The 20,847-nt window shown below is 51.8% G+C and overlaps 5 protein-coding genes across 5 annotated transcripts; all 5 read right to left on the bottom strand.

Annotated features, from left to right (window-relative positions):
• Positions 1-2,280: 2,280 nt before the first annotated feature.
• LOC135318014 (loricrin-like) lies at positions 2,281-2,604 on the bottom strand. Its single transcript, XM_064474809.1, has one exon. The coding sequence runs from the start codon at positions 2,602-2,604 to the stop codon at positions 2,281-2,283; it is 324 nt and encodes a 107-aa protein (XP_064330879.1).
• Positions 2,605-6,372: 3,768 nt separating this feature from the next.
• LOC135318016 (loricrin-like) lies at positions 6,373-6,672 on the bottom strand. Its single transcript, XM_064474814.1, has one exon. It carries the CDS (start codon positions 6,670-6,672, stop codon positions 6,373-6,375), a length of 300 nt encoding a protein of 99 aa, XP_064330884.1.
• Positions 6,673-10,153: 3,481 nt separating this feature from the next.
• LOC104051425 (sericin-1-like) lies at positions 10,154-10,552 on the bottom strand. The gene has a single exon (XM_064474892.1). It carries the CDS (start codon positions 10,550-10,552, stop codon positions 10,154-10,156), a length of 399 nt encoding a protein of 132 aa, XP_064330962.1.
• A 4,175-nt stretch (positions 10,553-14,727) lies between these two features.
• Positions 14,728-15,369, bottom strand: LOC104051426 (keratin, ultra high-sulfur matrix protein-like). The gene has a single exon (XM_064474721.1). It carries the CDS (start codon positions 15,367-15,369, stop codon positions 14,728-14,730), a length of 642 nt encoding a protein of 213 aa, XP_064330791.1.
• A 2,760-nt stretch (positions 15,370-18,129) lies between these two features.
• On the bottom strand, positions 18,130-18,819 carry LOC135318188 (DBF4-type zinc finger-containing protein 2 homolog). The gene has a single exon (XM_064475154.1). The coding sequence runs from the start codon at positions 18,817-18,819 to the stop codon at positions 18,130-18,132; it is 690 nt and encodes a 229-aa protein (XP_064331224.1).
• Positions 18,820-20,847: the final 2,028 nt, after the last annotated feature.

Below are 20,847 nucleotides of genomic sequence, written 5' to 3'. Positions count from 1 at the left end.
CTCGGGACCGGTGTCACCCCAGGGTGGTGCCTGGCTTCCCACGTCTGCTTTACGCATTGCGGCTGTCCCAGCAAGCCTGATCCATCGGGGAGGATGGGATGGAGCCAGGAGGTGAGCTCCAGCTCCACGGGGACCCAGAGAATATTTAATCAGCTCTAATAACTCCAATAAAATTGCACAAGCTTATCGGGCACGAGCTTAGTGCGAGGCAGAGGTATTGCAGGGTGGGCGGTGGGGAAGCGGGGACTGGCGGGGAGGGATGCTGCCCTGTGGGGCAGTCGCGGGTGAACTCCCCATAGGGTTTTCTTCCCTCTCCTGTAGGATCCCTGAACTGCCCCATGGGCAAAAGACAGAGACGCCAGCAACGTGTGGGCATGGTATGATCACACCTCGTGCCCTTTCAGGCTCTCTCTGCTCCAGTGGTGTAGGCGACAACTACCCTTGCACCAGCGTCGGCGAGGGAGATGTGATGACCATGTCCTGCTCCACGTATTACCTCCATGAGGCAAAAATAACCCTGGGTCTCTTGTTTTGTCCCGATGCTCCACGGGTGTCTCTTTGGGGTGCTTTGCAAGTGCGGCTTGAAGGCTGGGTGGGGGTGGGTGGGGGCAGATTTGCTGTTTTCTTCTCATAAACACAACAGCAGAGAAACGGCTGACATGTCAACCCCTTCCTCCATGAGCTCCTTTTGTTTTTAATTGGTAGAAAGTGAAAAATCACTAGTCAATAGGGTTGGAATGAGCCATGCAATTAGTTGACTCAGGCTGTACAGTAATAATGAATAAAGAGTGGCAACTCTTCAAGGAAAATTAAAAGTCTGTGGTCAGGAGTTAATCTCCAGCTCATTTGAAGACATCAGCAAAATTCCCACGGGTTTGGGGGGAACTAAAAATGCACCTCAACACCTATAAGGATGTTTCAGTCTAATAAACGCAGCTGGGGCAGAATGCTGGCTTTCTTTTCCATTAAAAAAAAAAGGGAAGCTCAGTCCTCATTTTTTTATTTTATGGAAAGCTTTTACCTACTTCTGTGTGTAATTAACCCCCACAGAGCACAAAGAAATCCTACCAACAATGAGTGGCCAGAGGATGAGGAAACAGGACTGCTTTCCTCTGCCACGCTTGGTTAAAATATTGCTCCCGATATATAAACCAAGAAAACAAGGCGCTTTTTTAATAGCAAGGAAAGGATGGTAGAAACACTGAGTTTCACTGGATCAAAATATTGCAGGTCGTTATCAGGTCTGTATTAGATATATTCCAATCTGCAAGTTTTTGGAAAGTCAGGGGAAGACATGTAGTTTCTGACAATACTTTACGATCACTTTACGATCACTTTACTACACGGATGGATGTTTTCTGCAGTAGTTTATTCTTCTCAGGCTAATGAGGGCAGGGTCTGGTCCTTCAGCTGTAACCTGTCTGAATGGGTTATTACATCAGCCATCTTAGCTGTGATGTTTCTGCATTGTAAATATCCAAATGGAATTTTTTTGGGGGCGTATTTTTCTTCTCCTTCTTCCATAAATGGTTGTAATGCCATAAAAAAAGCAATAAAAACTATACAACATGATGCCTGCATGATTTTTGTGAGCCAGCCGGTGATCATAAGTAGCCTCCTGGGTAGGAGGTTGCTCAAAGGTGTGTAAAAAAAGCTGTTTTAGTGGGGAAGCCCCAAGGGGACGGGGCAGGAATGCAAAGCCCTGGGGGTGTGGAAGCACCGGGGGGCACCCAGGACCAGCGCTGCCCCCGGGGTGTAGGGTCCAAGCAGGACACGAGGTGGGATGGGGAGATGTTTTTGCGCTTTCCCCATCACCTGGGCCCCATTGGTCCCAGCTGGTGGAGGAGAGCAGAGCTGGTGAGCGTTCAGAGATGATCCACACTGACTGTGGCCGGTCGCTGGAGCATCATGAGGGTTCAGAAAGAAACCAGCGTAACAAATGGCATGAGCGTGTTTGTTAATGCAACTGCACCCCTGTAGCACACATGGAAAATAAGGATGAGGAGTTTAAGAAAATGCCAACACAAGAGAGGTCTCAGGAACTTAATGCTTTATTGGCTCACGGGCACCGCATGGGGCCGAAGCACAGCCTGGCACATCAGGCGGAGGCAGCAGGGACGCAGAGGTGAAGGCCCTTCTCCAGGGAGCGATGGTCCCGGAGGGCAGAGCAGAGGGTTTGCAGCCGGGCAGCCCCGGGGCTTGCAGAGCTTTGGGGAGGCTGGAGGGAGCTGCTCCGTGCACGGCCTTTGCTGCTGGAGCCAGGGCGTGTGGGACGCCCCATCACTTCATCTTCTGTGAGGGCAGCTGGTGGACCTGCTGCTGCTGCTGCTGCTGTTGGCACTGCACCTGTGGCTTCCCGTGGCAGCCGCCACCACCGGAGCTGTGGCAGCCACCACCACCGGAGCTGTGGCAGCCACCGCCGCCACCGGAGCTGTGACAGCCACCACCACCGCCGGAGCTGTGGCAGCCACCGCCGCCGGAGCTGTGACAGCCACCGCCGCCGGAGCTGTGACAGCCACCGCCGCTCCCGTGGCAGCCGCCGCTGGTCTGGCGGGTGTAGCGCTCCTGCTTGTGGCACTGGTCCTTTTCTTGGCGGGAGCACATTGCTGTGTCGGGGTGTCCTGTGGGGAGAGAGGAGCTGTCAGGGGCTGCTGCATGTCCCACCACCCTCATTGCCCCAGGACCCCGATCCTGGGGCGCCTGTGTGTGCCCTGTTTGCAATTCCCCTCCCCAACACTGCTGTGCTGGATCCCAGGAGACCCCCGAGGTGTGGAGCAGAGCCTCGTGTCCACCAACAGAGGATTTAATCAGCTGGGTGTAGCAGCATGGCATGGCCCAGCCGCGAGACAGGTCACAGTATCACAGAATCCCAGGCTGGAAGGGACCTCAGGGATCATCTAGCCCAACATTTCTAGGCAGAGCCCAGCCTAGACAAGATGGCCCAGCACCCTGTCCAGATGACTCTTGAAGGTGTCCAATGTGGCCGAGCCAACCCCTTCCCTGGGGAGATTATTCCAACGGTGACTGTCCTCACTGTGAAAAATTTCCCTCTGGTGTCCAATCGGAATCTCCCCAAGAGCAACTTGTGTCCATCCCCCTTGTCCTCTCCATGGGACTCCTTGTGAAAAGGGAGTCTCCATCTTCTTTGTAGCTGCCCCTTAGGTACTGGTACACGGTGATGAGATCCCCTCTGAGCCTCCTTTTCTCAAGGCTGAACAAACCCAGCTCTCCCAGCCCATCCTCGTATGGCAGTCCTCCCCTCCCTCCACGCACCCCGCTGCCCCGCGAGCATCCCCCCGCCACCGCCGCAGGGTTTGCGCTAAACCCGCGCTACGCACCCCTTGCCGATAAACGAGTCCCCAGAGAAGGAAAATCCACCAGACTTACCTGAGCCTGAGAGGAACACAAGAGGATGGAGTGAAGATCCCTGGGACACGAGCAGTTTTATAGAGATCTCAGATCCCTTTTCCCGGAAATGAGACAGCTCTCTGTCACAGCGATCTATTAATTTAATACCCAATCCCCATCAAACCACCCTCTGTTTACATCGCTCGCCTGACTCATTCGTGATGGGTATCATTCCTTTTTTATCTGTTTCCTGTGCCACATAAGTATCTAATTGCCAGCCTCACCTGCCCTCAATAGGAAAACCCGTGGGTGCCTGGGTTTCCAAAGGCCCATCTGTTTGGGGTTTGTTTTGTTAAATTAAATCCAGGCGTAATTATAACCCCATCCCATGAGGCTCTGCTCTCAGAGTCTAATCCCTGCTATTGAGACGGCAACAGATAAAGCCAGAAATAACCCAGGTAAAAAGGAGTGGAAAGTTGCTCCCTCTTCTCCCTTAGATGCTTGGTCTGAAAGAGCTGCCATGGCCATGGGGACAGCCAGCAGGGCGAGGACAAAGTCCCCCTGGGCTTCCTCTAGAGAAGGGGCTCAGGTCTTCCACAGGGGCTTTCTAGCTCCCCTCCTTGACCTAAAGGGTGTGAATTCCCCCCAAAAGGCACCTGACCAGCAGAAGGCGGCCTGGGGACTGCGGAAAGCCTTTCAAGCCCTGGTATGCTCACATGCATCTAAGCAAGGTCACCGAGTGCATCATTGACAAAGAGTAGCTATTTCCATCTTCTTAGTGACAAAGATCAGGAAACGAAGACTGGGGAATTAAAAGACTCATCTGGTGCTTCTTGCTACATCAGTCCATCTTCTGGAGCAAAGCCGGAGCTCCAGAGATGGCCCTTCTGCACAGCTTTCTCCTGTTCAAAAAGCTGCCCAGCACTTCATCACCCCACAAAGTGAGCCACAGCTCCTTATTTGCAGGATAAAGGCAAGAAAAAGCCTGAGACATAGAAGATAACGTTGGGGAGCCATGCAAACAGACACAAAGATCCACCTTGTTGCCAAAGAGAAATGCTTTGGCAGCTCTCCGAGGGAGGAGGGGATAGCACCGGGGCTTGGGCTGTTTGAGCTGAAAGCCGGTCTTTCCCAAGACACACAGCAACTGGTGCTCCTTTGTTATGCTCAGCACCGCTAGTGGCACTTAAAATTAGCTCCTCTCTGCTTCTCTTGGAAGCTGTTGGGTGGCTCCTGTTTGGCTTCAGGTGATCACCTTTTGGCAGGGGCTTGAGCTGGCCCTGGGGTCCCCGTGTCCCGCACGTGGCCCAGCTTGAGCAGAGGGGGATGCGGTGACAACGGGATGAACCCTGACCCAGGGCTACAGGTGCCCTCAGGCCACGAGCGGCTCACGCTGCTCACATCCAAAATTTTGGCTAGTTGAACCACCCATCGCGAGCCTCCCACCTGGTGGCGACGGCTGTCTGTCTGCTGGGGAGGATCGCACACCCGTGGCTCGCCCAGCACGAAACGCAGCCGGCATTTGCCGCGCTGACTGCCGCTGATGTCATGAAATTTCGTATAGAAACCGGTGCCTGCAATTGCATTTAGGAGAGGAACTGGGCAGACACCCACTTAGAGCTGTGTGCGCTGCAGGCGTAACCCATGTGGCTGCGGGAGCAAGTGCGTGCACGCACAGAAGGGGCCGGTTCCTGCGCGGGCTGAGCGCGATGTCCACGGGGCTTCTTGCTATTGCTATGTGCATCCCTCCCACCACCCGAAATAATAACCAGTGACTAAAGTCTCAAGGACAAACGCTTTTCTGTGCATGAGCCTTGTGCAATCTGTTTTTGTCTTTTTCCGGCGGATATTAGTAGCAGTTTTGTCTTGCCCAGGTCAGGGGTGATGTTCTGCAAAGAAGAGTTTAATGCTGGTTTACTATTCGGGTGATGATCTCATTCATTCCATGAGAAAGGGCATATGAGTATATCCAGTGTAACCTACCACGTGCCAAGTTTCATAACGGCTGGTGTTTTTCCTGCAGTCCCCAGCCTCTCAGACATGAAAGTCCAGCTTTCAGTTAAAAGCAAAAACCACATCAAAATGGAAGCAGAGAAACATCTGTCCTTTTTTATTGTGGTTACAGGAAAAGATGAATCTTCAAACAGTCAAAAAACTAAAAGGCAAAGGAAAGGAACCTCAAAACCTATGAGTAGCAATCACTTCTAGGGTTTTCTTGGGATGAGTGGGGTTGGCAGCAGGGCATGGCTGCACTGCCTGGCTCCCCTCGCTCATCCTTTGCACGGGGCTGTAACACATCTGGGCCAGGCTGCTCCCAGCTGCAAAACCCCTTCCCTGGTCGCCTCCCTGCCATTCCTGCTGCCGCGCCTCTGCCAGGTCCTGGCTGTGCACGGAGACGGATTTGGCTTCTCTCTCTGCCAGCTCTTCCCTTGACTATTTGCATCCCTTAGCGCAGCTCATGGAGGCAGATGAGTTTATCTGCCACCGGTATGTGCACGACAAGCTTCAGAAAACACAAGAAGTAAAGACTTCGCTGAATTCAGTTGCAGTGTTTTTTACGCAGCAGTATCGTTCCCTCTGAAACGCAACACTGAACGGTCTCCTAGCGCAGATGTGCTGAAGGGCTGGGCGCTTTCTGAGGGTGACGCCCCCCGATTAAGATATATGACCTGCTAGTAACTGTATAGACCCTATATTCCTCCACACCCAGCTGCACCCCTGTAGCACACATGGAAAATAAGGATGAGGAGTTTAAGAAAATGCCAACACAAGAGAGGTCTCAGGAACTTAATGCTTTATTGGCTCACGGGCACCGCATGGGGCCGAAGCACAGCCTGGCACATCAGGCGGAGGCAGCAGGGACGCAGAGGTGAAGGCCCTTCTCCAGGGAGCGATGGTCCCGGAGGGCAGAGCAGAGGGTTTGCAGCCGGGCAGCCCCGGGGCTTGCAGAGCTTTGGGGAGGCTGGAGGGAGCTGCTCCGTGCACGGCCTTTGCTGCTGGAGCCAGGGCGTGTGGGACGCCCCATCACTTCATCTTCTGTGAGGGCAGCTGGTGGACCTGCTGCTGCTGCTGCTGCTGTTGGCACTGCACCTGTGGCTTCCCGTGGCAGCCACCACCACCGGAGCTGTGGCAGCCACCGCCGCCACCGGAGCTGTGACAGCCACCACCACCGCCGGAGCTGTGGCAGCCACCGCCGCCGGAGCTGTGACAGCCACCGCCGCCGGAGCTGTGACAGCCACCGCCGCTCCCGTGGCAGCCGCCGCTGGTCTGGCGGGTGTAGCGCTCCTGCTTGTGGCACTGGTCCTTTTCTTGGCGGGAGCACATTGCTGTGTCGGGGTGTCCTGTGGGGAGAGAGGAGCTGTCAGGGGCTTTCGTTTCCTGCTTCTGCTCTTCCAGGGAAGAGAAATCTGGATGCACACTTATCCAGCCTTTGCCAGACCCCACAATCGTCTTTAAACCTTGCACCAGCTTCTTATGTCACCCATGGGATTGTCCCACCAAAGCCGTAGCCAAAGATGCTGGGAGCGTCTGGAAAAGCTGGGCATGCTGAGCACGGCTGGCTCTCCAAACCGGAGGCATCTTGCTCCCTGAGGGAGCGGAGCAACACCCCAGAGCCGCCCTCCAAGTCCAAACCTCTCTGCTCTCTTTCCGTGTCCCCGGTGCTCCCTCCTCACCCCACCTCCCTGCTCATGAGCACCCACAGAGCAAACCCCAACCCAGTACGAGGCGTGGGGCTCAGCCCTCTCCAAACCCATCCACCTCGCAGAGAGTTCCAGGAGCTGCGCCGAGCCCCAAAGCCCCGCAGCATCCCTGCTCTTACCCAAGACGCTTCTGCAGTGAAGGGACGAGGAGGGAATGAGGCTTTCTGAGACAGGAGTGCTTTTATACCCTCTCTGCACACCCCATCAGGAAATAAAGCACCTCCCTGTGCTCTTTTTTTGCCTCCCCACTCTCTGGGTTGCTTGCGTGACTCACCTCATCCGTGCCGGGTATTGCCTCTTGTTATCGGTTGTCTTTCCTGTGCCGCAGAAATATTTAATTGCCAGCTCTACCTGTGCTTAGCTCCAATGGGGGAGGAGTGTGGGTGGCCCTGGTTTCCACAGCTTTGCCAGTTTGTTTTTTTGTGTTGATCACAGCTGGGGTGTGCTTTGCACTTTAGAGGGGGGAATAATGTCATATACCTAAATCACACCAACCTTTTAAAAGGTCTTGAGGTGCCCTAGTCCTGCAAACGCCCATAAAGCCAGAGATATGCCTGTAAGTACCACTGACGCCTTTGGCATGGTAGACAACTCTTCCTTAGCAGCAATTTGACTGGTACCACCGTTGGCTTCTTTCTCTTAGAACCAGTTGAAATACAGTGGAATGGTGAAGAGAGTGAAAAGACAGCCCGTGTAGAACATTTTTTGTCCATCAAAAGTTTCCTGCTGTGGTGAGAAGGACCAAAAGCATTCTGGATTCTTATTTTTGGAAGGGGGAAGACACGTCCTAGGTAGCGAGGTACATAATTATGTGGTTAACTTTCAGCCCGTGAATAACGCCGGAGCCGCAGCGCCAGTGTTTTTTTTCCAGGTTGTGAGTGGCTTCGGCGCTGCCACGTGGAGAAGGGCTCCCATGGGTGCTGCCTTCGGTGACGCACGGTGACCTGGGGTGGGGTGCCACGTTGCGGGGAGCTGGCAGACCCTGGGGACTTTCTCCAGACTTGTAGGAACATCCTTTTTGGAGCATTATTCCCTGCTCCCTAATTAGCTCGTAATTGGCCGAGAAATCTGAGTGTTATTTGGACGGCTGCACAGGCCCACACAAACCTTCAGGCCAGGCCAGGCACCATGTTTTAGTGAGAGCTAATTGCAAGCAATAATTTGAGATACTCCCTGTACTTTTCCTGTACCTCTGCTGCACGGGCTAGGAAGCGCTTAGGACCACGGATCTTGTTTTGCCCTTTTCTGCCACTTCTTGTGGAAGACATTTCAGTAACTAAACAGGCAGCAAATAAAAGAAAACCAGTATCGCTGGCTGAAATAGGGACCTGCTGTGATTTTGTCAGTGCAAAAGTGCTTAGAAAACACTGGGTGAAAAATATTTCACTTGCCCACAGAAATGCTCGAGTATTTGGTATTTTTGGTCCACCTCTCCTGTCTTTTATTTTAATTTCTCCATGCTGATTAAGTTTTTATGCTCTTCCCAGACGCTGAGCACAGTGAGATGGAGGCTCAGCCCCATCCCCCTTTGCTAATGCTGTTTGAGAGACCCGGCATCCTTCGGGAAGCAGCTGGGAAACTAAACAAGCTGCAAGGCACTGAGGTGCCTCTCTGGCCTCTTGCAGGCTCCTGCTTTGAATGCAAGTGCCCAAACCTTTGTTAAGGCACTGCAAGTCCTGAGCAGTCCCTGCAACCTGAAAAACATCTGACACATTTGCCGTTACCGAAACGTGGAGGGTTTTTGGAAAGGCAGGCAGACACGGCGGGGTTAATGAACCAGGTACGCAACCTAAATGCTTCTTTTGTATTGCTTAATTGCTATTATGAACTAGAACAGTGTCAGGGCAAACTGTACCCAGGTTTGATCACTTCTGTTTAATTGTGTTTTGTTCTGGCATCAGAAGAAATATAGTAAAAACTCTCCATGAAAAAAAGGCTCAAAGTAATTTCTGGCTCTCAACATCACACTGTATTCAGTTCCTCATGTTGTGTTAAAGATCAGCAGCACCCAGACACCAGTCCTGGGCACCTCTAGATTTTGTGGCTGTTCACCTTAACACGCCTTGAAAATGGGGTTTGCAATGGGGGCTTAAGGCAAATGCCAGACCCACAGAACCAGCCTTTTCGGATGATTCCTACGCCAGAAGCAGGCAGCCTGTCCAGGGAGTCAGCTCCAGCCTGCACCCTTTTCAGCAATGCCAGATATTTCTGATCATCGTGACACACTCAAGAATAATCTTATCAGGGCAACATCCATTTCAAGAATGGCAATACCAGACCAATAAATTACACAATTAATTTTAATTACAAGCTGAGAAGAAATTTATCAGCTCGTTGTGTAACACCAGCGTCCTGCAATGTCCCTGGCTCAACCCAGGGGTCTTGGACTACGGGGCAGAGGGTTTCTAGAAAGGCTTGGGGCGGGGGTGTGTGTCGCAAACATGTGGCAATATCTGCATCAAGGATGGCACCTTGGGGCCAGATGGCAAAAAAGGGCGTTTCTGCCCCATCACGGGTGCCTTTGCCTATAGAACTTTTTCTGTCCCATGGTTGTGCCCAGAGCTGGCCCCGACGGCTTAAGCAATGCAGCCTGCAGGGTCTTGGTGGGGGGTTTTGGGTCCCTAGATCTGTGGGAAGGTGATGTGGAGGAGAGCTGCCTGCACTGCAGAGGCCTGAGGTGGCCTCCTAAAATGTCAGCATTTAAAAATCTTTATTCTCTCTCTTTGCCTTTGGAGTCCATAAGGGAGAGCGTGGCAGTGCCTGCCCCTATGGCTTGTGTTGGGCAGGGTAACTTCTGGGCCGTTAAACAAGCGCAAGGTGATATGAAATACAAGGAGAAAGAAAAATCATGAACACAAAACTCGCATGAACTCCGAATCATAGTGATTTCTATATAGTTACCGACCGATACGGAGAAAACCGTGCCAGTGTGAGCGTACACAGTTTATTTTAGCACCCGTAGATAAGCTCATCAGAGATACAGGACTTGCCACTGGAGGGAGAGGAGGCATTTTCTTTGAAGACTGCTAGGAGACAGGTAAAGCTTTCTGAACTCACACAAGACCAAGGACATGCATGTGCATAACATGCAGATAACGTCCTGATCACTTCATCTTTGAGGATACTTGATAAATTTGCTGCTGGCAACCCTGTGGCTTTCCATGGCAGGATCCCCCACTGCTCCCATGGCACCCAGATCCCCCACTGCTCCCATGGCATCTGGATCCCCCACTGCTCCCGTGGCAACTGGATCCACCGCTGCTCCCGTGGCATCTGGATCCCCCACTGCTCCCGTGGCATCCGGATCCCCCACTGCTCCCGTGGCATCCAGATCCACCGCTGCTCCCGTGGCATCCAGATCCACCGCTGCTCCTGTGGCATCCGGATCCCCCGCTGCTCCCGTGGCATCCAGATCCACCGCTGCTCCTGTGGCACCCTTCACTGCCGTGGCATGAGGATCGTTCTTGCCAGTGGTGCTGGTCTTTGTCCTGGCGGGAGCACATCTTTGCGGACCTGCTGGAAAGACTATCATCTTTAAGTGGGTGCAAAGACAAGAAACACTCTGATGTCTGTCAGCTAGCAGTAATAGATGTCTAATTAGATGGGATTATAGATCAAGAATAAATTCCCATTATAAGCCAGGTTCTTGAAGAGGAGAGGAAAATTAGCAATGCCTGTCTGTCCGTAGCGGTCCCTGACCTGTACAGAGGACACGGTGCTATCTTCCTTTCAGCAAGTCTTTCCTTTCTCTTCTATGTTTAGCAAATATGTAAGATAGAAGTTAAAGCACTTAGTGATTAGTGAGAAGTGGTGGCCAGACACAATCCAGAGCTAGACCTGAAGACTCCTGTCCTCATCTGTCTGAATCAGTAAGTTCTAAGTTTTCCCAGTTGTTTTCTATTATTTGTGTATAGACGTGGATGGAGAAAACCCAGGCAGAAGGACTGAGCAACTGCGACCAGAGAGAGTCACAGAGACGAGACGTGTGAGCACAGTGGTGAAGACCTCAGGACCAGGACAAAGATGGTGATCATTAAAATGGCAAAAGTTTGATCAAGCTGGACTTACCCTGTTCAGCAGGGATTCGAGAGGAGACGTGAAGCTGAGACAACGAGGAGAAATGGGGTGCGAGGTCTTTTATAGGACGCCCGGTGTTTTTTCTCCGGAAACAAGATGAGCTCCCACTGGAGGGACTTGATTGTTCACTAACCCGAGCACTTTGCTAATTGGAGAGTTTTTACGCTGCTGTTTTGACTCATGGTGTTACAAACAGATCAATATCCCGCCTTTGGGATCGCCATTCCTCTCGTTACTCCATAAAAATGTTAATTGCCCACCACGCCTGATGTGGTTCACGTGCAGGGATGGGGAGGTTTCTGGATGGTCTTGCTGCCTTTGACTGAAGCATTTACCTGCTTCTTGTACCTAATGCAAAGCAGCCGTAAGCCCGAATCGGCAACACAAAAATGTTAGCGTTGGGAAGGTGGGGCAGGGGGGTGGGCTGGTGCACTGGGTTGCAAAGGGATCCAGAAAATAAAAGGGGCTTGAAAGAGAACAAATAAGGTTTGGGGTTGGGGTTTAGAGGTGGGAGGTGGTGATGCGAGACTTTGAAGCAAACTCCTGCTGGACGTGTCCAGTTGGAACGATGGGAGTGGGCAAATGCAGGTGGTGGGATGTGGCCGGGGACTAATGTCAAAGAGAAACCTATTTCTGAGTAAAACAGCAAAAAAAGCACTGAAAGGAGTGTTGCAATATTTCAAGTCAGTCCTTTCTTTGCTGAAGGAGAGACTTCTAACCCAAACAGGGTTAAAACCCCATAGGAGACAGAAAGCGTCCAGGCAGAAGGCTCGGGAAGACAAAAGGTCTCCAGCAGCGTCCCATTCCCACGATACTTGCTCCAAATATCTGTTATTGGTTACTTTTATTACACTTTGATCAGACAAAATGCAGGGTGGAAAGTGTTGTGACTCTTTGAGCTCCTTCCTCCGTCTTTGCCTCCGTCCTGAAGCGTAGGTCGGAGAGGGCATCGGGATCCGCCTCTCCGTTGATTTAACACACTGCTTTGGGGAGAAAAGTGTCTTTCTGCCTACAGAACGCACCAGACCTGATCTCATCCACGACTCTAGAGGCCACTGTAATATTAGTAATAGCACAGATTGGATTAAAATAAAATACAGAGCCAAGGAGATTCATTGCTAACCAATGGAGCTGAATCACTTGAACAAATTGGTACATGAGGAAATCAGAACATGTCTGGGGATATTTCACAAACGTCAGAAGAATATATATTCTTGTGAAACTATTATTCACAATTCACTAATTACACCCCAGATCACGTGGATGGTGACAAACAGGTTTATCATTTCTCTCGGCAATAGAGGCATCCACCTGAGCATGGCCTGGTGGGGAGGATGCTCACGCACATTGGACACCTGGACCCATGTACAAGACGGGACCATATTGACCCTACAGCTGGTCTCTGAGCCCCACATACCTCCTGCAAAACTCCTAGTCTTTGGGAGAGGCTTCCCTGTGTCCCTTGATCCTATTCTGAGTGGATGGTGGTTTTCTTCTTTGGGTAATTTGTTCGTTTTATGCAAGGAATTGCCTTTGCAGTTGTCCTAATACAAGTCTCAGGAGATGATTTGTTCCCCAGTTTGGATCATGGTTTCTGGGTGGCTTATATGTGGTCATGATTCTTCCATATGTCAGTTATGGGTTTTCTATTTGTGAATGAGATACATGAAGCACAGAAAAAAACCCAAGATCTTAGACCGATCCGGGGGACACCTCAGGTACAAGTTCAAACCTCCAAATCCCTGAGAAGTGATTTAAACACAAAGATCTCTTTTTTGCTTCAGACAGGGACTGCTCATGTGAAATCCCTCTCATTAGAAGTTTGACTAATCTATGTCAAAATAGCTTAAGCAGAGCAAATCCTGCCCCGGGGTGTGGGAAGCGGGAGCTGCCCTCCTGAGGTCTCCTCCAGCCCTCTCTTCCACAGCCCAGCAAGCTTCAGAGGGGATTTGAAAGTGGATTTGGATGCCCTTGCCACAGTCCCATCCTTTAATACTCTTGCTGGCATGTTTCTTTCCACCGAGGTCCCCGAGGCTTGTACAAGCGGTGTTGTGTGCGCCTGGGGTAGCCGAGCCATTGCAATACACCGCACAGCCCGTGGGGTGGGCGTTTGGGCTGCCCCCAGGGCTGGGCCCCCCCACCGAGCCCTGCTCGGGACGGGAACTGTGTGCTCCGTAATGCACGTTGGCATCAGCCTCCGCACGTGTGTGAGGAAGAGGTTGGCAAGGAAGGCTTGCTGCAGTGTCAGGGCAGAGCATGTCGGCAGCCCCTGCACGTCCACCTATAAAACCTCCATCCCAGGAAGGTGCACCCTGTGCCTGCTTTTACTTCTTTCCCTTATCCATATCGTGCTGCAGGAGAAATCTCCACTGCAGAGGTTTCGAAGCGGCTGATTTTGCGATGTGTCACATCCTGCAGGCTGGGCCAGGCGGGACACGGGGAGATGGAGACGATGGAAGCTCTCGCCTGGGCTGGGTGAGGTGTGAGGAGCCACCTGGGACATGATGCTGTGAGTCACTGACTCCAGATCCCGGCTTTGCTGCAACAACCCTCCCAGGTGATTCCTCTTCTGACTTTATGAGGATTCCTCTTCTAACCTGAAATCTTACAGGGAGTCTGGGGCCTTTCGCTCCATTAGAGAGAGCAGATCCAGCCAAGTCCCCCCCGATGTCTACAGACCTGTTTCTAATTTCCATTTGACATGTATTCCTGGCCAGATGCTCCCCATTTCTGCCTGTGTCAGTCTTCAGCTCTGGGACGTCTCCCCCCGTCCCTGGTCTTTCCCAACATCTCTCAGCTGTCAGACTGGCACCGAGCGCCACTGAGCGCCGGCTGCCGAAGACACGTAGGTCCTGCAGGAGCTGCCTCCCTTGGGGGGCATCTGCTGTCCTTGGGATCTCTGAAGGTGTAACGGACCATGGACCAGAGCATTCCTCTTCCACCAGCTTCGGCATCCCCTCTGGCTCCGCACTAGCTGTGCCATTCCTATTGCTGAACCCTCGCCCCGACTTTTTTTCCCAGGGCTTATTTTGGAGGCTTCTGATACGAGTCAAACTGCACCCATTGCCTCATCAGTGGATGAAATGACGTGCCAAGCAGACCCTCTCCTTTTCACTTCTCTGATGAAGTGTGTGGGTTTTTTTTTTTACATTAGTATATTAGTATTTAATTGCTGGGTTGCATAAAGAGTCCGTGATGAAAACTGTTAGTTCTTTCTCGATGGGGAAGTTTTCTGGAGTAGGAATAAAAATACACCAGATTGAGTCAGCCAGGAACCTCGACGTGAAGGTGAACGGGGATGCTGCAAACACCGCCTTTGGCCACAAGAAGGAACAGAAGCAATTCAAAGGGATGAAGCGGAAAACACTGATGCAAGGGGGTTACGAACCGTAATTTTTTATTGACGCCACGTCTGCTGTGAAATAAGGAAGTAAATAGCATGTAATATTTCACAGAGACAGTGGGTTACACCTTCAAAGCATGTTACAAGCAAAATGACAGGAAGAGCGGAGGTCTGTGAGCAACATGGGACGTGCTGACCATCAAGGCGATGTTGCAAGCATGAGAAGTTTCTCTCATTCACCCCTACTCCTCACGTCCTCTACTTGATCTTCTGGGCTGGCACTTTGCAGACCTGCTTTTGCTGCTGTCTTGGGACGCACTTTGCCACGGGCACGCAGCCCTGCTGCACCGGAGCGGGACAGGGCTGCGCTGGGCAGCACTGCGGGATGCACTGCGCTGGCTTGCTGTAGCGCGGCTTCCCGCCCTGGTACCCTGATCCGTGGCACGTCTCGGAGCAGACCGACCTCCCGTAGCTGTGGCATCCCCCCGATGACCCGTAGCTGTACGTGGGTCTCCGGACGCAGCTCGAACCACCTCCGTGGCACGAACCTGAGGGCTCGTGGCATCTCTCGGAGCAGACTGACCTCCCGTAGCTGTGGCATCCCCCCGATGACCCGTAGCTGTACGTGGGTCTCCGGACGCAGCTCGAGCCCCCGCCTCCATGGCACGAATCAGCTGCGGCATAGCCGTGGCACCTCTCGGAGCAGACTGGCTGCCGGTAGCCGTAATGCCGGTAGTTGTGCCCTCTCATGCCTTCAACGCCTTCGCCGTCGCACCCTGAGCAGCAGTTGTTGTAGCCGTAGCGGAAGGGTGTGCGCCGGGTGTCCAGCCAGGACCCCGAGGGATCATACCAGGTTGAGTTCAAGTTGAAGTATGATTCTCTTCCAGAAGAGTATATCATGTCTGAACTGTAGGGAAAAACTGGAAAAAGACATGGCCAGATGGGCTTGCATTCCCTTCTCTGTTTTAATTTAATTTCCCATGAACCTGCTTTAGTGAGTTATTCATAAATCAGCCTTGCTTATCCTGAAAGCCTGGATCTAATGGAAATTCTTGCGGTTGCCCAATACTGGTCATATTATGTCCAAACCCTCTTTCTGACCTTACCCTTCATTTTTTTCCCTTCCAACGACAGAGACAACCATAAGGTACTGCAGCGCATAGTGGCATTGCTGTAAACCCCGTACCCAAGTCCCCCAAAAGCTTCTTTCTTGGCTTAGCCCACCATCCTCTAGCCCTTGTGCGTAGAGCATGGGCTGAAGGACAGTGCCGGGTCCGCGACCTCTTGAATCCAGACACCCATCCAAAAATGAACCCGGCTGCTCCAGGATGTGTCTTACCCAGTTCACGAGGGAAGGCAGACGCTGACCAGGAGAGCAGGCTGTGAGAGGCACAGGGACAGAGACCTTTTATACGGTTCCAAGTGTTCCCCTTGTAAATGAAACACGCTGCAGGAACGAGGACTGAATTATTTATTGACTAAACATCTCCTCCATTTGGATGCTGTTCCCAGTGCTTGGCATGTTCTCCTTGACTCACGATTCCAGATAAGCATCTCTTAATTATAAAGGAGTTACCGAGCGGTGCACATAAAGGACTCACATTGTTTAAGCCGCACATCGGCTATGTGAGGCTGGTAATGATGTACTTATTCACCATCTCCAGAGGACCGAAACACTGAGTGGAGGCTGATGGGTGACCGTGAGTCAGGAGCCGTGATGTGCACAGTGCTAATGTCCCGGCCTTCCCCTTCTGCTGCCCATGAGGAGCATTTTCAGGTGCCTGAAGCACAAACAGGTGATTGGGAAGAGCCAGCTTAGAGTCACCAAAAGCAAATCATGCTGATGGGTTTTGGTGATGAAGAGGCTGGCTCTGCGGACGGGGGAGTGCGATGGATGCCGCTACCTCAACTTTTGCAAGGCTTTTGGCACAGTCTCCCATGGCAGCTTTGTAGTTAAACTGATGGGGGTATGGACCGGTGGGTGAAAAACTGGCTGATACTGGTGCTGGTGCTGTTTAACACCTTCATTAATGCCCTGGATAATGGGGTGGACTTGGCAAATCTACAGGTGGCACCAAATTGGAGTGAGCAGCTGAAACTGCTGGAGGATGGGAGCTGGGCCGGCTGGAGAAACGGTCCTGTGGCTGGGATGGACTAACTGGGATGGCAGGGCTGGGGCAGCTGGCGAAAAGCAGCTCCGAAGAAAAGAGAGACCAAAGCTGACCTGGAAGAGCCGGCGTGAGGACTAAGCTGGCCCTTGGTCTGTGGGCTCTGAGTCAGCCCTTCGGGCGCCACGCCGGGATGGTGCCTGGGCTCCGGTGAGAAGAGGCTGGGAAGAAAAATAGCTAATAAAATAAGGGATTGCTGAAGTTAAAGTCCACATGCAAGTGGATTTTTGTTTGGTTAAAATGAGATGTGAGAAAAATAAATTGTGGTTTTCTGTGTTAAGAAAACTGGAATGAATTTCTTTTTTTCTTCTGGTTTTCCTTGGTGGTTACTAGTGGCCGTGAGGACACACCGGGGCTATGCCAAGGCAATACAAAGAAACAACACTATATATTTTAATGCACCTAGTGGAAGGTTTTTCTGGCTAAGTGAGAGAGAAACGGCATGTTACCGGTGTGCCTGCAGGAGCGGGGCAGTGGGGAGCTGCGGGTCAGGAGCCTGGCTTGCATCTTCCTGCACCGAGTGAAAGACATTCCTGGCATGCACAGACACACCTAACGTGCTGGGACACGCGCTTATTATCATGATTAACATTTATATGATGGATGGCCTCCCAGTGCAGTGTTACTATCTAGCTCATGAAGGCGATGGCACACATTATAGGGCAAACTCTTTGTACCTAGATCACTTGCTGATGGACCGTAGTGAAGTCCGTCCATTGGTCCTGCGGTGGGTAACCACAGTGCAGAGGGTTTTACAGCACACGGATGGAGCTCAGCCTGGTGAAACCGCAACAGCCAGAGCTGAAATCCTCATGGGTGAACTCTAACTTTGATTTTAAATTTATAGGTTTCCTTGTGAGAATTTTAATGACTTTTAACATCTTCTCATTGTAATGTTGGTGATATTTTTGGGTGTGAAAAAAGAAGGAAGCTGGTTTCAAGTAAATTTTTTCAACTTTATTCTTGAATACACAGGGAGAAAATGAAATTGCAGGAGTCCTTGATGCTCCTGCAGTCACAGCGTGTACTTTTTTCCCCAGTACAGTCCTGTCTCTGTTTTTGAACAACCCTGAAATCTCAGTCCGCTGAGGCCTTGGGAGAAGGTGAATCCATGGTAGGCTGTTTCCCTGTCGTTGCTCAGGCTCTTTCCATTCGGATTCTCCATCCCCAGGCTGCTCACCTTCTCAAGAGAGGGCAGAAATGGCTGCTCTGCCCTGAGGAAGAGCAAAGTGGGGTTTGGATGATTAAAGCCTATTAGCTGGCAGGGGAGGACCCTGGGAATTTAAAGTGCCAGTGCTGGGGTCAAGCAGGGGACTGTGAACCCTGAATCCAGTGTGCGAAGGGCAGCAACGAGCCATCAGCCACGGCGGTGTTGCGTCGTGCTGAAGGTGGAGATGGGAGTCATCGGCAGTTTGAGCGAGGAGCGAAGCATCTCCACGGAGCGCGCGGGCACGTGCCAGGAAGGGGTCTCAGCACCTCCCTGGCCCGGTGCTCATTTCTTCTGCAGACAGGGGGGCAAGAGAGGGACCTGCTTTTGCTGCTGCTGGTTGGGATGTAGTGGCAGGGGCATGGTGGCCGGGCAGCAGCGCTGGACGGGTGGGCAGCAGCGCTTGATGGGTGGGCAGCAGCGCTGGACGGGTGGGCAGCAGCACTTGATGGGTGGGCAGCAGCGCTGGATGGGTGGGCAGCAGCATGGGATGCAGGGGGAGCAACGCTGCAGTGGCTGGGGAAGCGGTATCACGGGGGGACAGGAATCCTCCGTGGGGCACTGCTCCACTCGCCGCCGGGGCTTGCCGCAGCAAGCCGGCTCCTCGCAGTGCAGGGGCGGGCGGTACTGCTGCAGTGGCCGGCGATGGATTTTCACGGGTGGAGGGCAAACGGGCTGCACGTGGCTCACCTCCACCCGCCTCCGCGGCTTGCCGAAATTGCAGCTTTGCTGTGGTGGGCAGCAGCTCTGGGGTGGGCACGGCTCCGTGGGCTGGCAGCCTTGCGGCTCGCTCTGGCAGGACCCCTCAATGTCGCGGCTGAGGCTGCCAGGGTCATGGCAAGGGGGCAGGTCGGCGGTGCCCACCGGGATTTCATGGCAACACCCCCCGGAGCCGTGCCACGTCCAGCCCTTCTCGCCACAGACCGAGCCGTCGTGGCACAGGTCCTGGTCGCTGTCACCTTTGCAGTAGTGCATCCTGCGGCCAAGTCCTCGGGGATAAACAGTCTGGGAAAAAGAAAAAAAAACCCACTGACTTCTTTTATTTTTTTTGCTCTTTCTATGAAACAAACTGAGGAATCGGAGACAACTGAGAGAATCCAACTCACCCTGCGACCAGTGATGATGGGCTGAGCAGGGAGTCCAAGTCCTGAGGACAGTGCTGAGGCCAAAGCTTTTATATGCGGCCGAGCTCTCTTGGAAATGAGGCATGCCATGGGAATTAATAGCTGAGCAGTGAGTGCCATTTCTGTATGTATATTTTTTTTGGCACTTGCTATTGGATTAATCAGCTGCAATTAGCATCTCCCTTGATGTAATGTCAGCTTAGCTCTTTGCATATGCAGTGGACATCACCTAATTAGTTGTTCCATCAGTCGTGTTCAAATACGCTGTTACCTAATGTTAGTCAGATGGGATCCTGGGATAAGGATACCTGGAATACCGTGATGCTGAGTGATGTGCCCAAAAGGAGTCTCTCGTAGCAGTGGGAAAACCACAAAAAAGCCTGGGAGTCCCGGTGTCCAGTCCCACGTCCAGGCGCCCAACGGCGCATGCCTTGAAACAGGGGGTTGGAGCAGGGGTAGGCGAATGGCAATGGCTTTTCACAGAGCTGAAAGAAAACAGAGAAAAATCTATCACTGAGAACAAGCAAGCTTCCTGCCAGAATAAAGAGCAATTTTTTAAAAAAATAAAATATTGGAAAATCAGTGGAATTCTGCTTTCATAAAAAGTGATCTATTTTCAACTCTGTTTCAGGTTAACGCCACCCCGATCAACCCTAACCCAGGAATCGTTGTGTTCGTGGTGTGCTCCGTGGAGCTGGGGTTTCTCCCCACGCTGCTCTCTGGGTGTTTTACTCGCAGCTGGAAATCCAGCCTGACGCTCGACGGGGATGGGATGATTTTACGGCCGCCTCCTGCCCCGCGCCGTGCCTCCTGCCACCCTTCCATGGTCTGCGGCTGGAAGTGCCCCGTGGTGGCACAGGGGCTTCACTCGGCCGTCGTTTCTACTTGGGTATAATTAGAAGTGGGAAAACCTCTTTTTATTATGCTAACTTTGAGAAACTGTGATTTTTATTTTATAATGCTGGACTCCAGGTGGACTTCTTTTTATTACGTATAAAAATTTTTGAATTCTGGATTAGCGAGATTCAGAAAAAACATCATTTGAAAGTTATATTTTAATGCTTTAAAATATTTTAGTGTTTAAAAATGTTTTAAAAATAGACATCAGGTATTAATTAAAAACATTTTTCCTGATACGATGACCTTTCTTCATGGAGTACCCTAGCACTGAAGTTGCAGAAGACATCTAAAAAAGCACGGAAAGAAAAATTAGGTCTTTCAAAACTGCAATTTCTGCCAAACAAACCCATCTTCTGACACTGAAAATGTTATCAGTCAATAAGTATTTTTTTTTTCATAGTCTTCCATCTTAAAAAAACCTTTGGGTTTCATTTTGCTAGTGGAAAGTTGAAATTTTCTGTGAGAGAACACGGGAGGTTTTCCAGCTGGCTTTGTGGATGGGGCCAGAGAAGGTCTGGGATATCAGGACACGATGCTCATCACCTTCCAGGGCACAGGGAAACCTGACAGGCGGCGAGATGGTGAGGGAACCAAGGGTGACGCCAGGACCATGACGACCAGCGGGTGCTGCTGCCCTGTGTGTAATATGGGTGACTGGAAGATGTGAGCTCTGAATACAGGGTCCCTATGGACACCAGCACATCGGGCTGTGGATGGGGTGTATATTTTCCTTTTTAAAATGAATTAATTCCCTTCCAAGTGCGGAGAACCTCTGTCAAGTGAGTGGGTACAACAGTGAAAGCCCTTTTATGCGCTGCAACTCTGGAACGAGGACCCCACAAAGGAGCACTGACCTCATGAACTAACCATTTCAGGCTTTGTCAAGCACCATATCCACCTTTCTGACAGTTCTGCTTTGACTCATTTTCCACAGAGCTGCTCCACTTTGCATTTCTGCGGACGGTCAAGGTATTTTTTA

Source organism: Phalacrocorax carbo, chromosome 28 (genome assembly GCF_963921805.1).
Source record: "Phalacrocorax carbo chromosome 28, bPhaCar2.1, whole genome shotgun sequence".
Taxonomy (NCBI): Eukaryota; Metazoa; Chordata; class Aves; order Suliformes; family Phalacrocoracidae; genus Phalacrocorax; species Phalacrocorax carbo.
The sequence above is the reverse complement of the archived record's forward strand: the minus strand, read 5'-3'. Positions and strand labels throughout refer to the sequence as shown.